This window comes from Neoarius graeffei, chromosome 6, assembly GCF_027579695.1.
Source record: "Neoarius graeffei isolate fNeoGra1 chromosome 6, fNeoGra1.pri, whole genome shotgun sequence".
Lineage (NCBI taxonomy): Eukaryota > Metazoa > Chordata > Actinopteri > Siluriformes > Ariidae > Neoarius > Neoarius graeffei.
Window position 1 is genome coordinate 55341040 of NC_083574.1, and position 15455 is coordinate 55356494.

The following is a 15455-nucleotide window of genomic DNA, read 5'->3' on the forward strand; positions in this document are numbered from 1 at the left end:
ACGTTCTTTACTGAGACAAAAGACCATTTAATGAATAGTATTTTATATCAGAAACGTTAATTATTAACATGGTGGCTTGTTCAGGTTGTAACTATAAAAACGTAAGGTTATTTTAAACATTATTTGAATGCCCAACCAACCACACTTGATCCATAATTAAGGCTGGTGGTGCTTGAAAGTTTGGGACCTTTTTTAGAATGTTCTACATTTTTGCACAAGTATGATTCTAAAGGGCTCGCAAACTTTCAAGCACTCCTGTATATTCTGGACAGGAGAGTTCAAAAACAAACTAGTAAATGCCTTCTGCCCTCATAACAAAAAAAAAAAGAGCGAGCATGAGCACACACACACACACAGTAACAATGTAATACGTGGATGGGTTTACAGATCTTGGTTTAGACCCACTCAAGAGTAATTTTGGGTAATCTCTTGGCTGCCACACCCTCTCCTATCCAACTTAGATTACAGTGTTTAAAAGCCAGCAGCCCATAATTGCTGTGCACTCAGTTACTGAGGTGCTGGTGTTGGAGAGAGGAATAACCAGAGTCTCATAAGGAACCTCTCTGCGTCTTTTATGCCACCTTGCCCAAGAGTCCGGCTGTGACTCACACGGCAGTGCTGGAGGATTCTGGGCAACAGGCTGGTGCTGGGAAAGGAATTCTGCTTTAGCTCTCCTCCCCTGAAGACAAACCCTCAATCTCGTCCTGGTCCCCGCCGATTGCCATCCAAAATGCTTTGGCTACCTAGTAAATAAGAATTACCAGAGCGACTTCAATGAACGACTTTTCAGGAACTTATTTTGTTGTTTGTGAATTCGCTCTCTCCATACACCTTACCTTTTCTGCATGCACCTTCCTTTGCTCGTGTGGCAGTGAAGAAGCTTTGTCTACAACAAAAAGAAAAACAAAACAAAACTGGTCTTTTACACTGGAAAATGTGACTCGAACTTAAATGGTAGGAAAGAAACAATAACGCAAAATTAAACTTGTTGCTTCACCTTTCATCTCTTTCAGTTTAGTAAACAGACGCTCAAAGTTGTCCACGTCTGCGTCTCCAGCTGTGAGGTTGGCCAACTCCTGAATGTCCAGGTCAGTCATTGGGTCTAAATGACAAAAAGCAATAAATATCCCATGCTACTGAACTGTGATCTTGCATGCAGCAGGTGTTTATTAATATAAACTACCTACGCCCTCACCTACTATCGAGTCCACCTCCTCTGTACTGTTCTGACAGCTTCCTGTCTTCTGTTCTTCTGTGTTCTCGTCTGCACTGTTCGACTGGCACGGAAACAAACCAAAGAATGAAATACTTGAATATGCTATGCTGTATTAATATTCATACAATACATTTTGAATTTCAGCCCTAACTTTCAAGACTCGGCACTGAGATCTCTTTCACTATGGGAAAAGAACCATGTGTGTAATAATGTGGATTTATTATCTCATCTCGTTATCTGTAGCCGCTTTATCCTGTTCTACAGGGTCGCAGGCAAGCTGGAGCCTATCCCAGCTGACTACGGGCGAAAGGCGGGGTACACCCTGGACAAGTCGCCAGGTCATCACAGGGCTGACACATAGGCCCTGTCCACACGGCAACGGATTCAGGTGACTCCGATACAATTGCTTATCGTTTAGGCCTGGCGTCCACACGGCACCGGCGTTTTGGGTGCCCAAAATGCAATCTTTTTGAGAACGGGTTCCAGAGTGGAAAGATCTGGCAACGGTGCCGTTGTGAAGTCGTCTGGATGAGTAGAACGGATTTGTTTACGATGACGTCACAACCACATGACTGTGAGTGCTTCACACCGGGTAGAAGTGTAACAAATATCACCAGGAAAAAGCCTTACAGAGCACTAGTGAGAGTGAAACACGAGCTTGGATATTATTATTATTATGTTCAGTGTTAGTTCACAGTAGTAATGCAAGAAGCAGAATAGTGACAGTAATAGTGAAGCAAAAACCTGCAATTGTACAAACACTGCAGCTCTACAGCAAAATATTCATTTATGAAATGGTCTGATTCTTAACACCAGTAGTGCCAATGATCTTCTCATTGCGATGCGATGCGAGTTGTCAACAAATCCTATAACTTGGTTCATGAAACGCGCTTACAAAATATTTTCACTGTGAATATTTGTTGTGTAATGGTGCAAAGTGAGAGAGAGAGACTCTGCCCTAATCCCGCCAGCAAAAATAGGGGAAAAAAAAAAAAGGAGCGATCTCACCTCTTCAGATGTGGGTTCAAGTCCTACAATACATTCCTCAAAAAGGGCGTAGAAGAAATTAATCCATCAACGTGTAGCATTCAATTTATTCCAGACCATTAAAGACGCCGCCTTCCGCGTAGAATCATACGTCAGCCTCGTCGCCATATTGGATAGGTCAAAGCGGAGAATAAAGATTCATGTGCTGCGTTTAACTGTACCAACAGGTTTACCGTCCAAACGAGACCACATGGGATTACCTTTCACAGGTGAGAAACAACAAATTAATCCATCAACGTGTAGCATTCAATTTATTCCGGACCATTAAAGACGCCGCCTTCCGCGTAGAATCATAGGTCATCCTCGCCGCCATTTTGGAGAGGTCAAAGCGGAGAATAAAGATTAGCTGCGTTTAACTGTACCAACAGGTTTGCCGTCCAAACGAGATCACATGGGATTACCTTTCACAGGTGAGACTGGAAAAATACTTTTCATTGTATTTGGTCATTATAATGTAATTTTACGAACAGATTTTCCTGACTTTGTGGCTAATATGAAGTCTCGCGCATAATAGTTTATGCGCATGCGTCCTTCTATTGTTCTGGTGTCTCCGAAGGGACCGTCTTACAGCGCCCCTAGAGGTGTGGCATGTGTATTGCATCGTTTTCAGCAAGCGTTGCGTTGCCATATGGACCTGATATTTTACTGATTGTTGCCCATTTGGACGCGATATATTTTTAAATAACATCTCGTTGCCGTTGTCGTGTGGATGTAGCCATAGACACAGACAACCATTCACACCTACGGTCAATTTAGAGCCACCAGTTAACCTAACCTGCATGTCTTTGGACTGTGGGGGAAACCGGAGCACCCGGAGGAAACCCACGGGGAGAACATGCAACCTCCGCACAGAAAGGCCCTTTCCGGCCACGGGGCTCGAACCCGGACCCTCTTGCTCTGAGATGACAGTGCTAACCACTACACTACCGTGCCACTCGGATTTTATTATTATAGATGTTACTGTACAAAACTGAAATTTTTTTTCCTTGATCCAAAGACCACAAATGTACACAAGCTCTTTTTTCCCCCCCTTGGTCATTTTTAAATCAACTTAATTTGTCCTCTAATGAGTTAAACTCTCAATATCGTAAGTGGAGAATGTCTGACCTGTGTTTCTGCTATGGATCGTGGGTTGTTGTGACGAGATGCAACCAAACTGCTCATCAGACCAAATCCCTGATTGTGTTCTGGGAAGAGAAAAAAAAAAAAGTTAAAACCTGTAAAACCAATAAAAACAGGTTTTTAGATTGATTACTGAATTGTCATCGAAACCTCACCATCCTTCATCTCCACACTGGACCACACATTAGCATTAAGAGCCTGAATGATCCTCTTCACTCCTGTGGACTCTGGAAAGTCATCTGAAGTGTAATGAACACACAATGAAACAGGTTTTCTTCCATAAAGAATTCAAAAGGTGTGCATCTTTCTAATATTGTTTTTTGCCTCCAAGTGTCCTCTGGTTCAGTTCGGCTAAAAGTTTCAAACGAAGACGTGTTAAAAAGTGTACATACCCTGTTAAAATTATTATTTTTTTACATCAGAAAAACCTAAGAGACCATGATAAATAACTTCAAAACTTTTCCCACCTTTAATGTGACCTATAACCTGTACAATTCAATCGAAAAACAAACAAATCTGTTAGGGGAAAAAAAAAATGTACAATAAGCTGGTTGCATAAGTGTGCACACCCTTAAACTAATACTTTGTTGAAGCACCTTTTGATTTAATTACAGCATTCAGTCTTTTTGGGTCGGAGTCGATCAGCCTGCCACATCTAGACTTGGCAATATTTGCCCACTCTTCCTTGCAAAAGCGCTCCAAATCTGTCAGATTGCGAGGGCGTCTCTTGTGCACAGCCCTCTTCAGGTCACCCCACAGATTTTCAATTGGGTTTAGGTCTGGGCTCTGGCTGGGCCGTTCCAAAACTTTTTTTGGGGTCATCGTCGTTCTGAAAGATGAAATTCCTCTTCATCTTCAGCTTTCTAGCAGACACCTGAAGGTTTTGGGCCAAAATTGACTGGTATTTAGAACTGTTCATAATTCCCTTCACCTTGACTAAAGCCCCTGTTCCAGCTGAAGAAAAACAACCCCAAAACATGATGCTGCCACCACCATGCTTCACCATGGGTATGGTGTTCTTTGGGTGATGTGCAGTGTTATTTTTGCACCAAACATACCTTTTGGAATTGTGGCCAAAACGTTCAGCCTTGGTTTCATCAGACCATAACACATTTTCCCACATGCTTTTGGGAATGTTTTTTTTTTTTTTTTGCAAAAATTTAGCCGGGCCTGGATGTTTTTCTTTGTAAGAAAAGGCTTCCATCTTGTGACCCTACCCCGTAGTCCAGACATATGGAGAATATGGGAGATTATCACGTGTAGAACACAACCAGTACGTGCCAGAAATTCCTGCAGCTCCTCCAGTGCTGCTGTCGGCCTCTCGGCAGCCTCCCTGACCAGTTTTCATCTTGTCTTTTCATCAATTTTGGAGGGACGTCCAGTTCTCGGTAATGTCACTGCTGTCCTATATTTTCTCCACTTCTTGATGACTGTCTTCACTGTGCTCCATGGTACATCTAATGCCATGGAAATGTTTTTGTACCCTTCTCCTGACTGATAGCTTTCAACAATGAGATCCCTTTGATGCTTTGTAAGCTCTCTGCGAACCCTGGCTTTTGCTGGAGGATGCAACGGAGTAAATGTCATGAAAATCCTACTAGGACAGCTGAACTTTATTTGGGGTTAATCAGAGTCATTTTAATTGATGGTAGGTGTGAACCCAAAAAGACTGAATGCTGTAATTAAATCAAAAGGTGCTTCAACAAAGTATTAGTTTAAGGGTGTGCGCACTATGCAACCAGCTTATTGTACGTTCCCCCCGAACAGATTTGTTTGTTTTTCAATTGGTTATAGGTCACATTAAAGATGGGGAAAGTTTTGAAATTGTTTATCGTGGCCTCAGGCTTTTCTGATTTTTTTTATATATTTTATATATATATAGGGTGTGTACACTTTTTATATCCACTGTAGCCTGCTAGATTGTTCAATTGAATTCTATAATTTGACTCCAAAGCCAACACAAGGCACCGTGCAGAACTCCACACAGGAAATCTCAAGCTCTAAATATTCTTTAAATTATATTTCCTAAATTACATTAAACTACTTCCTGAATTTATATCTGAATGACATCACAGACTATTTTAAAGTCTGCAAATTAAATACAGTGACCTCATACTTAAGCACATCTCTGCCTCCTTTACCACGCACAAAAAGATATCATGGCAGAACTTATTTATAAAAATGTACTGTAGTGAATACTGCATACACTTAACATATTTCATGTATCTCACCATCTTCATCAGGCAGCTCCTCAGGGTTGAGCTCCACCAGTTCAAACGCATGAGCCAGGCACCACTGCTGAGCTTCCTGTCTGTTTACACCTGTAACAACAGTCACAGGAAGTCAACAGCATGATAAACAGCATGGCTGCGAACGACCACAGTATTAGATAAATCGAATTTGTCAAGTTTCAAAACCAGTTAGTAGACACTGTCTCCATGACAACATGCTGTTTTCATGAAAGAAGCTCTTCCGGAGATCAACGCTCAAAATCAAAATGCTGCACCACACTTCACTTGACAAACATGAGGGGAGGAAAAAAAAAATGCACAACACTGGCTTGTTTGGCAGAAAAACAAAGACCCACATAGGTGGAAAAGCACCTGATACATGACAGTGTAAGATGTGGTTAGAATCCATGATTTCAAAAGACTCTGTGCTCTTATTTTCTTAAGGCTTCACCAAAACATTGTCAGGGTGCTGATCATTTTTCTAACCAGTGTTTTGCAGAAAAATACACAAATCAGAAATAAGTGTGAACAAATAAAACTACAGCATCCTCATGCGTTTATAAGATCAAAAATCACTCACTGCAAGTCATTTTTGTGGCTACTGCCTCATATAGAGGCATCAATTTTATTGATGAGCAGTAGCCACATGTACCCATAGGGTACAGTGGTGCTTGAAAGTTTGTGAACCCTTTAGAATTTTCTATATTTCTGCATAAATATGACCTAAAACATCTTCAGATTTTCACACAAGTCCTAAAAGTAGATAAAGAGAACCCAGTTAAACAAATGAGACAAAAATATTATACTTGGTCATTTATTTATTGAGGAAAATGATCCAATATGACATATCTGTGAGTGGCAAAAGTATGTGAACCTTTGCTTTCAGTATCTGGTGTGACCCCCTTGTGCAGCAATAACTGCAACTAAACGTTTGCGGTAACTGCTGATCAGTCCTGCACACCGGCTTGGAGGAATTTTAGCCCGTTCCTCCGTACAGAACAGCTTCAACTCTGGGATGTTGGTGGGTTTCCTCACATGAACTGCTCGTTTCAGGTCCTTCCACAACATTTCAATTGGATTAAAGTCAGGACTTTGACTTGGCCATTCCAAAACATTAACTTTATTCCTCTTTAACCATTCTTTGGTAGAACGACTTGTGTGCTTAGGGTCGTTGTCTTGCTGCATGACCCACCTTCTCTTGAGATTCAATTCATGGACAGATGTCCTGACATTTTCCTTTAGAATTCGCTGGTATAATTCAGAATTCATTGTTCCATCAATGATGGCAAGCCGTCCTGGCCCAGATGCAGCAAAACAGGCCCAAACCATGATACTACCACCACCATGTTTCACAGATGGGATAAGGTTCTTATGCTGGAATGCAGTGTTTTCCTTTCTCCAAACATAACATTTCTCATTTAAACCAAAAAGTTCTATTTGGGTCTCATCCATCCGCAAAACATTGTTCCAATAGCCTTCTGGCTTGTCCACATGATCTTTAGCAAACTGCAGATGAGTATTATATAACTACGCATGTGGAAGGAAAAATAGCCATGCAGATGGAAAAAAGAAAATTATTGCACAGTCATAGGAAATAATGGCTATGGTACACACATTAGTAATGAGTGTATTATAAATACACACATTTGACTGCGTACTGCATAACTGGATGTACTACACACATTTATTGCTGAAATAAACCATGGATTATTTATAGACATATAGACACTAGAAACTACAGACTTGTATATATGATACACACGCACTTGTTTTGACAACCATTCCCTTCTGAAAGCAAGAGCACCGGCACCATGCTTGGTGATTTCCATGCTCTAACACAGCATTTCTCAACCACTCACACTCCAGCTCATGATGCTTTGCCATGGGTAATCGATAAAAAATGAGGCGTTTTGGCGGCGATGACTGGTGATGTGCATGCAGGCTAAAAGTTGTGGTCACACAGCAGATGAACACTTGACTCTTACGCCTTTGCGCGCTTGAGTCTGGTGCAGCTCGAGCAGCCGCACGTTCTGGGGACCCAGTCATTATGGGAAACACTTGATGCTGATTTGTTTTCACAGAGACTTTGTGAAGTATTATCATTATCACGGTCACGTTTGTTTCTAGCCATGTTTATGACTCTGGTTAAATACTCTGCTTTCGTTTGCGTTTTGTTACACTGACCTTGCCTCACAGTTTGTTTTTGTAAATATCAAGCCTGCTAATAAACACAAACACACTTACTGCACTTACATCTGTCTATCGCTGCATACCTGACAGAATACTTCACAAAGTCTCTGTGAAAACAGCGTTCAAATCAGCATCAGGTGTTTCCCATAATGTCTGGGTCCCAAGCATGCGCACAACGCACTACAAAAGAAGAGAAGAGCAGGGAGGATTGGGACTCAAGCAGCTGTGGTTTGTTTACACCCGATACTAAAACTTGTAGCGTCCTAACAGTCAGTCATCGCAAAGACGCGTACAAAAAGCTCAAAATGCCTGCTTTCCCAGGAATAAATGATATAGGATTTATCTTGTAGCGTTCTGATCCCCAGATCTTTAACCCAGCCACATATAAAAAGTTATACGCCTCCATGCTCTTCCAGGTTTTCATCTGTTTGTCCGTGTAGAATGATGTCTGCAGCACCAGGTAGTCTGAGATGTCAGGAAACTCAACGGACGGATAATTTTCCAACTCATAGGAAAAATCCTTCCTTGTTAGCGTGTAAGGATCTAATCCCATTGAGTGGTTTCTATCCATGTCCACTTCTTGGTTTTAATAACTCACTTGTTTGTTGCACACAAACATGGCAATAAGTTCTTTTGTTAAATGGACTAGACTCCACTTTTGGATCATTAATCCCTTTTGACTGAGAACACCCTGCATGCATGGTTTGGCTTCTGGCACATCCATACAGTTTTAAATACAATACCTACAATTAAAAAAACAGTTTGTTTTATTGCATTTATTTAATTCCTGGGTTCAGATCTGTAACAGGGAGTGATGTTGCATCCCATTAATACACTTAACAATAAATCATTAGATTCTGATATCCAGAATAATTGGGGATCTTTTTTAATGGGCCTTGACTCGTACAAGTTGTGGGTTTTTTTTTTTTATATGAAAGTATGTCCCTTTACACACTCATCCAGAAGGGTAATTTTGCACAAGGCCATCTGTCTACAGCAGAAAAAAATAAAATAAAACGCGTCTGGAAAAATCCCAAGGGAGTCTGGAGCCAGATTCGTGACGTTATCTGTGGAAGCGCCAGCAGGCTGCGCGAGCTTTGCACGATTTCAGTGCACAGCCTGTGTAGACCAAGCGCTCCCATTTCTCTCTCATTGTCCGGTCTTTTGGGAAATGATGAGTACTAATCCCATCAAGATTGGTGTTGCTACACCCTCCTACGATACATCTGTTAACCATTTTAATAATTACGCGATAACGCTGAAGAAATTTGCAGAAAACCACCAGGTCGTTTCCTCATAAACAAACCAGCGCTGACGTAGGATTCAGAGGGAGGCGTCCCACACGCAACGTCATGAAAATCAATGTTTGCCGGGAAATCCAAATGCCAAGTTTTTTCAGAGGCGGACCAATTCACCTGAAATGGCTTGATTTCAACTGAATTTTTCTGGTATTGCGCAAGGTAAAAATAATTTGCAGAGAATGCAGAATGTTACAGATATTTGACCAAAGTTTAATATAAAATAGGAGAATTACATTGATCTTGCTCCTGAATTTACCCGTGATATGCACTTTAAAGTAGAAAAGGTTGAGAGCCCCTGCTCTAACATACCCGAGTTATCATGTATGATTTTATAGTCAGCTACTGGATCTTGCAAAGACCTCAGTTAAGAATTTACATACTTTATTGCAAAGATTAAACACTCTAATTCTCTAAACAGACTACACTTGAATAGCTATCGGATGAGGACAAAATCAGGGGCCAGTGACGGCACTCACCATTTTCACAAACATGGTCACACACCAAGATGAGCACCTCAGGAGCCAGTTCCTCCACCAGTGCAACCCATGGAGTGACAGCTGCAAGGCCATCTTTCTGTAATGTAGAAAGATTCAGAAGGTACAAGAATCCAGAAATACGAAATGACAGCTGAAATTTCAGATTAATCACTCACAGTTTTACTGTCAAAGTAGACAATGAAAGCTTGGGTGGACTGAGCAACTTCTGAATTCATGCTGAATGGACTTGGCACAACACAAAGGCTGACATTTGCAGTGTAGTATTTGTTGTTGATGGTCCAGGGATACCAAACTACTACGTCCTCGTTTTTAGTGGGTTGTGGTAGCGATGATGCACCTAAGATCTCTAGAAACAAGTAATGAAGACGACGGATTAATCAAGGAGTAGAATATAATTTCAAAAAGATGACTGACTAAAGAATTAGTATTAGCTGGCTCTGTAGATATTGCCAGTGATAAGGTTGAAAAAGCACTCAGTAGTTGAACACTGCCTACTGCTGGCCATTAAGCTGCACTTCATACAGCCCTGAATAATCTGTATGTATTAATGTACTGTAGATGCACATGCTTACAGTATGTTGTCATTTTTAACATGAACACAGGAACAAATAACACCTTGAATGCAGAAGTCACGTGATCAGACAGTAACCTAGCCTACGAGTGAATTCATTTCCAAATCAGTTGATTTAAAGACCGAGGCAACCTTTATTGTTAATGCTCTCCAGAGTAGGGAAAAACAAACTGTATAATAGGGTGGTCCCCAATTTTTTTTTTTTTAGGATTTTGTTACGACCACCTTACCTTTTTTTTTTTTACATTGCCTAAAAGAAGTTATTGTGCGAAATTTGGTTAAGATTGAACAATGTTTAGAAGTGCCACAAAGCCATTAAAGTTTTCACTCAAGACACAATATAAAATAATGTGGCTTATTAACTCATCTCATCTCATTATCTCTAGCCGCTTTATCCTGTCCTACAGGGTCGCAGGCAAGCTGGAGCCTATCCCAGCTGACTACGGGCGAAAGGCGGGGTACACCCTGGACAAGTCGCCAGGTCATCACAGGGCTGACACATAGACACAGACAACCTTTCACACTCACATTCACACCTACGGTCAATTTAGGCCAAGTTTACATTAGACCGTATCTGTCTCGTTTTCTTCGCGGATGCACTGTCCGTTTACATTAAAATGCCTGGAAACGCCGGGAAACGGGAATCCGCCAGCGTCCACGTATTCAATCCAGATCGTGTCTGGTCCGGTGCTGTGTAAACATTGAGATACGCGGATAAGCTGTGCTGAGCTCTAGCTGGCGTCGTCATTGGACAACGTCACTGTGACATCCACCTTCCTGATTCGCTGGCGTTGGTCATGTGACGCGACTGCTGAAAAACGGCGCGGACTTCCGCCTTGTATCACCTTTCATTAAAGAGTATAAAAGTATGAAAATACTGCAAATACTGCCCATTGTGTAGTTATGATTGTCTTTAGGCTTGCCATCCTTCCACTTGCAAGTGGTAAGTGACGCGCATGCCCGACATGCACTGAGATCACACACACAGCAGCTCAGTCCCAAATCACAGCCCGTGCGCTCCACTCGCGCGCTGTGTGAGCTGCGCAGGGCCGGAGTGCGCACCCTCCAGAGGGCACTCGCTGTTCAGGGCGGAGTGATTTGGAGCGCAGGATGCCTGCGGAGCCGAGCGTATCCGTGTATTGGCGTTGCTGTGTGCATGTGAATCGTGTATTGGCGTTGCTGTGTGCACACTAATCGTAAAAACGTTAATCTGATGATCCGCTGATACGGTCTAATGTAAACCCCACCTTAGAGTCACCAGTTAACCTAACCCGCATGTCTTTGGACTGTGGGGGAAACCGGAGCACCCGGAGGAAACCCACGCAGACACGGGGAGAACATGCAAACTCCGCACAGAAAGGCCCTCGCCGGCCCTGGGGCTCGAACCCGGACCTTCTTGCTGTGAGGCGACAGCGCTAACCACTACACCACCCCTTGGCTTATTAACTGTTTCATATTAATACAAACAATACAGTAATACAACTTCCTGTGTTCAACGTAACAATAGCTATTACTTGTCTGTGATTTTCTAAACCCTTCGGTATTATGGTATCTTGTGGAGATAAAAGAACACACTAAGGACTTCCCGAGCAGAAGGAAGCTTTCTCCCAGACAGACAGTTCCTTGGAAGTGGGACCAATTAACCAAACATAACTGTCCTTTCTGGTTTTGTGCTTTGCACCACCGGTACTACTTGTATTACTGTTGCTAGCCATCTGAAAAACATAGAAAGAAAAACATTCACAACTTCATCAGCATATTACGATCAGTGCTCATTGTTTAAGAACCCCTTAGTGCATGAAAGTTAACCTTCTATCAGTCTATAAACTCTTCCTGCCTCTTCTTTTTCATAGAAGTGGCATATTCCCTCTCGAACTGTGACTTTCTGGGGGTTTGAGATCTTCTCTGCAACAGTCTACGCACCAACTAATGTTAATGGCTTAACCCGATTTGCAACCTCGTGTGGCACCTCTAAATATTAACCAATTTTTCTGAAATTTTGCTTGTTGCCTTCTTTTAGCCTATTTAAAAAAATGGTAGGGTGGTCGGAATGTTTTGGTAAAAAAAAAAATTTTCCCATACATTTCGGGACCACCCTACTGTATATCTAACGCTACAGTGACATTCAGTCCGATTATCTGATATTAATTACAGACCGCTTCGACCTCCAGCCTGGCAACACATACAGTGCACAGAGGGAAAAAATAGGCTAGCTCCTGCAGGCTGCCATGAACAAAACACATGACTCAACTTCATATAGAACTTATCAGGTGCGGGTGTTTTCTCTCCAAAACAGTTTTGCAAGCTAGCTAATTTCATCTAAGTAGCAGATTAGCCATCAGCCCTCCAGTATCAGTTCTGCTACATCACCACCGAGCCGGGTTTCTTCTTGTGTACTTACGCCTAACAAGCTCGTCTTCTTTAAATCCCGGGTCACAACTTGTTATTAAAACACAAGGTAGTGCATTTTCTCCCTCATCTTTTCCGCCTGACATGTTTCAATCGTATTGCTCACTAATAAGCTCCTATTATTGTCCACTAGCGTCCTCTCAACCCTGAACTTCCGCGTTGACGCACTATAACGTCATGACGTCATTACGTCCAAACGTGCGTCATATTGTACTAAACAGCAGCCATATGATCATCACCACAGCTTTCAGGTCTCAAGTTGAATATTTCAAAATGTGAAATATTACCCCTACATGACTGCAACGACACCATAATGAATAGCATCCCAGTAAAGCAAACAGTTAAATATTTAGGAATACAAATAACTAAGGACCCCAAGAATAGAGAGGAATTGAATTCCCATCTCAACTCATTATCTCTAGCCGCTTTATCCTGTTCTACAGGGTCGCAGGCAAGCTGGAGCCTATCCCAGCTGACTACGGGCGAAAGGCGGGGTACACCCTGGACAAGTCGCCAGGTCATCACAGGGCTGACACATAGACACAGACAACCATTCACACCTACGGTCAATTTAGAGTCACCAGTTAACCTAACCTGCATGTCTTTGGACTGTGGGGGAAACCGGAGCACCCGGAGGAAACCCACGCGGACAACATGCAAACTCCGCACAGAAAGGCCCTCACCGGCCACGGGGCTCAAACCCGGACCTTCTTGCTGTGAGGCGACAGCGCTAACCACTACACCACCGTGCCGCCCCGTAAGGAATTGAATTTTGCAGGAAAAATAACTAAAGCCAAGAACATCTTTAACTCCTGGTTACAACGAGATCTAAGTATATATGGAAGAACTTTACTGTCTAAAGCAGATGGTCTTTCTCATTTTGTTTATCCCTCTCTTTCCCTATTTCTGAAAGATAAAACAGATCAACAAAATATTTCTGGATTTTATATGGAGAAATAAACCTCATAAATTGAAGAAGGAAGTGCTGACTGACTGTAAAGCTAATGGAGGTCTAGATTTCTTAGACTTCTCTAACACAATTGATTCCTTCAGGATTGGATGGATTTGAAGATGCCTTTTACAACCTAACTCACTGTGGTTTTTTATCCCTAATCACATATTCAATAAATTAGGTGGTCTTTCTTTTATTCTTAAGTGCAACTTCGTCCCATCTAAATTACCTATTAAACTTTCTAATTTCCATAGGCAATGCCTACTTGCCTGGAGAATGTGCTTTGTTCATAACTTCTCCCCCCATAAAGTCGTTATCTGGAACAATTCTGACATTACTGTGAGAAACAAAACTTTATTTTACCCTAAATGGTTTGAACATGGTATATGTGATGCTATTTCTTTGTTTGATAATTCTGGCACTTTGTTGACATATGAGCAATTTTTGTCATGTTACTACTTCCCTATACCCTTTCGTCAATTTAACACAGTAATCAAAGCAATCCCTCAAGGATTAGCTCTTCTTATTAAAAATCACTTGTCTTATCATTTACCTATTAATACTTCTTCTCCTTCTTCAGAAATTGGATTGAACGGCATTAATATATTTGATAAAAAATGTGACAATAAACATGTGCGTCAGTCTCTTCGACTCAGGAACAAAATTTCTCCTAGAGGGAAATTCTTTTGGAACTCTTTAGTTCATAATATCAACTGGAGGAAGGCTTGGCTGCTACCTCACAAATATTGTATCACTAATAAAATAAAAGAAATTCATTTTAAGATTCTTCACAAGATTTACCCTACAAATGTAAATATTTCCAAATACACTGACATAAGTTTGAATTGTTCTTTTTGTGATAAAGAAGGTGAAACACTTGTACATTTATTTTTTGGCTGTAATATGGCAAAACAATTTCTAACAGACCTTAGTTTCTATCTTTTTGCACAGCAGGGTCATTATGTTTTCACTCTTAAAGATATTTTCTTCTATTATGAAAACTCAACTGATTTATTGTTTGAATTTTTAGTTAATTTTTATATTTTACAGGCTAAGTTTTTCATTCATAAACAGAAATGGCAAAAGAATCAGCCTCTATTTAATAATTTTATTCTAGAAATGACCTCTCTTCTCAACTCTCTTAAGTTTGTACATAATAAGAAAAATACAAGGCTTCTGAACGTTCTCTAATATATATTCCTCTTTTTTTCCCTTTTAGTTGATTAATGTAATTTACTTTATGTCTTTATGTATTTGTATTAGTCATTTGCTCTTGTTTTACCTTATTGTCACATGTCAATGTCATTGTTGTTGTTTTATTGCAATAAAAAAAAAGCAAAAAAAAAAAAAAGATCATCACCACAGCTTTGTGTTTACTAATTGTGAAAGAAAACTAGGAAATAAATGTTATTTGTAATTTCATTATTTTACTGACCAAGTGTTATATATATATATATATATCATCTCATCTCATTATCTCTAGCTGCTTTATCCTTCTACAGGGTCGCAGGCAAGCTGGAGCCTATCCCAGCTGACTATGGGCGAAAGGCGGGGTACACCCTGGACAAGTCGCCAGGTCATCACAGGGCTGACACATACAGACAACCATTCACACTCACACCTACGGTCAATTTAGAGTCACCAGTTAACCTAATCTTCATGTCTTTGGACTGTGGGGGAAACCGGAGCACCTGGAGGAAACCCACGCAGACACGGGGAGAACATGCAAACTCCACACAGAAAGGCCCTCGCCGGCCCCGGGGCTCAAACCCAGGACCTTCTTGCTGTGAGGCGACAGCGCTAACCACTACACCACCGTGCCGCCCTAATATAGATATATAATCAGCTGGATAGTACAGTGGTAATGCTCACTGACTATGACGCGGGAGATCGGGGTTTGAATCCCGGTCGGGGCAAAA

At 41.4% G+C, this 15455-nt stretch overlaps 1 protein-coding gene across 1 annotated transcript; it reads right to left on the reverse strand.

The window, feature by feature from the left end:
* Positions 1-26: 26 nt before the first annotated feature.
* aagab (alpha and gamma adaptin binding protein) lies at positions 27-12753 on the reverse strand. The gene is made up of 10 exons (XM_060923885.1): positions 12577-12753; positions 9760-9950; positions 9584-9680; positions 5617-5706; positions 3541-3624; positions 3371-3450; positions 1196-1277; positions 998-1102; positions 837-886; positions 27-743 (listed from the first exon to the last, which is right to left on the reverse strand). Exons 1-10 carry the CDS (start codon positions 12668-12670, stop codon positions 666-668), a joined length of 951 nt encoding a protein of 316 aa, XP_060779868.1. The 5' UTR covers positions 12671-12753; the 3' UTR covers positions 27-665.
* Between the last annotated feature and the right edge of the window lie 2702 nt (positions 12754-15455).

What these genes read in the sequence shown, in the direction of transcription:
- aagab (XM_060923885.1), bottom strand. Translation starts at nt 12,670, where the DNA reads ATGTCAGGCGGAAAAGATGAGGGAGAAAATGCACTACCTTGTGTTTTA. An exon ending in TCTACTTTGACAGTAAAACT is followed by an intron (nt 9,681 to 9,759) that starts GTGAGTGATTAA and finishes TCTACATTACAG; the next exon opens with AAAGATGGCCTTGCAGCTGT. An exon ending in GATCCATAGCAGAAACACAG is followed by an intron (nt 1,278 to 3,370) that starts GTCAGACATTCT and finishes TTTCCGTGCCAG; the next exon opens with TCGAACAGTGCAGACGAGAA.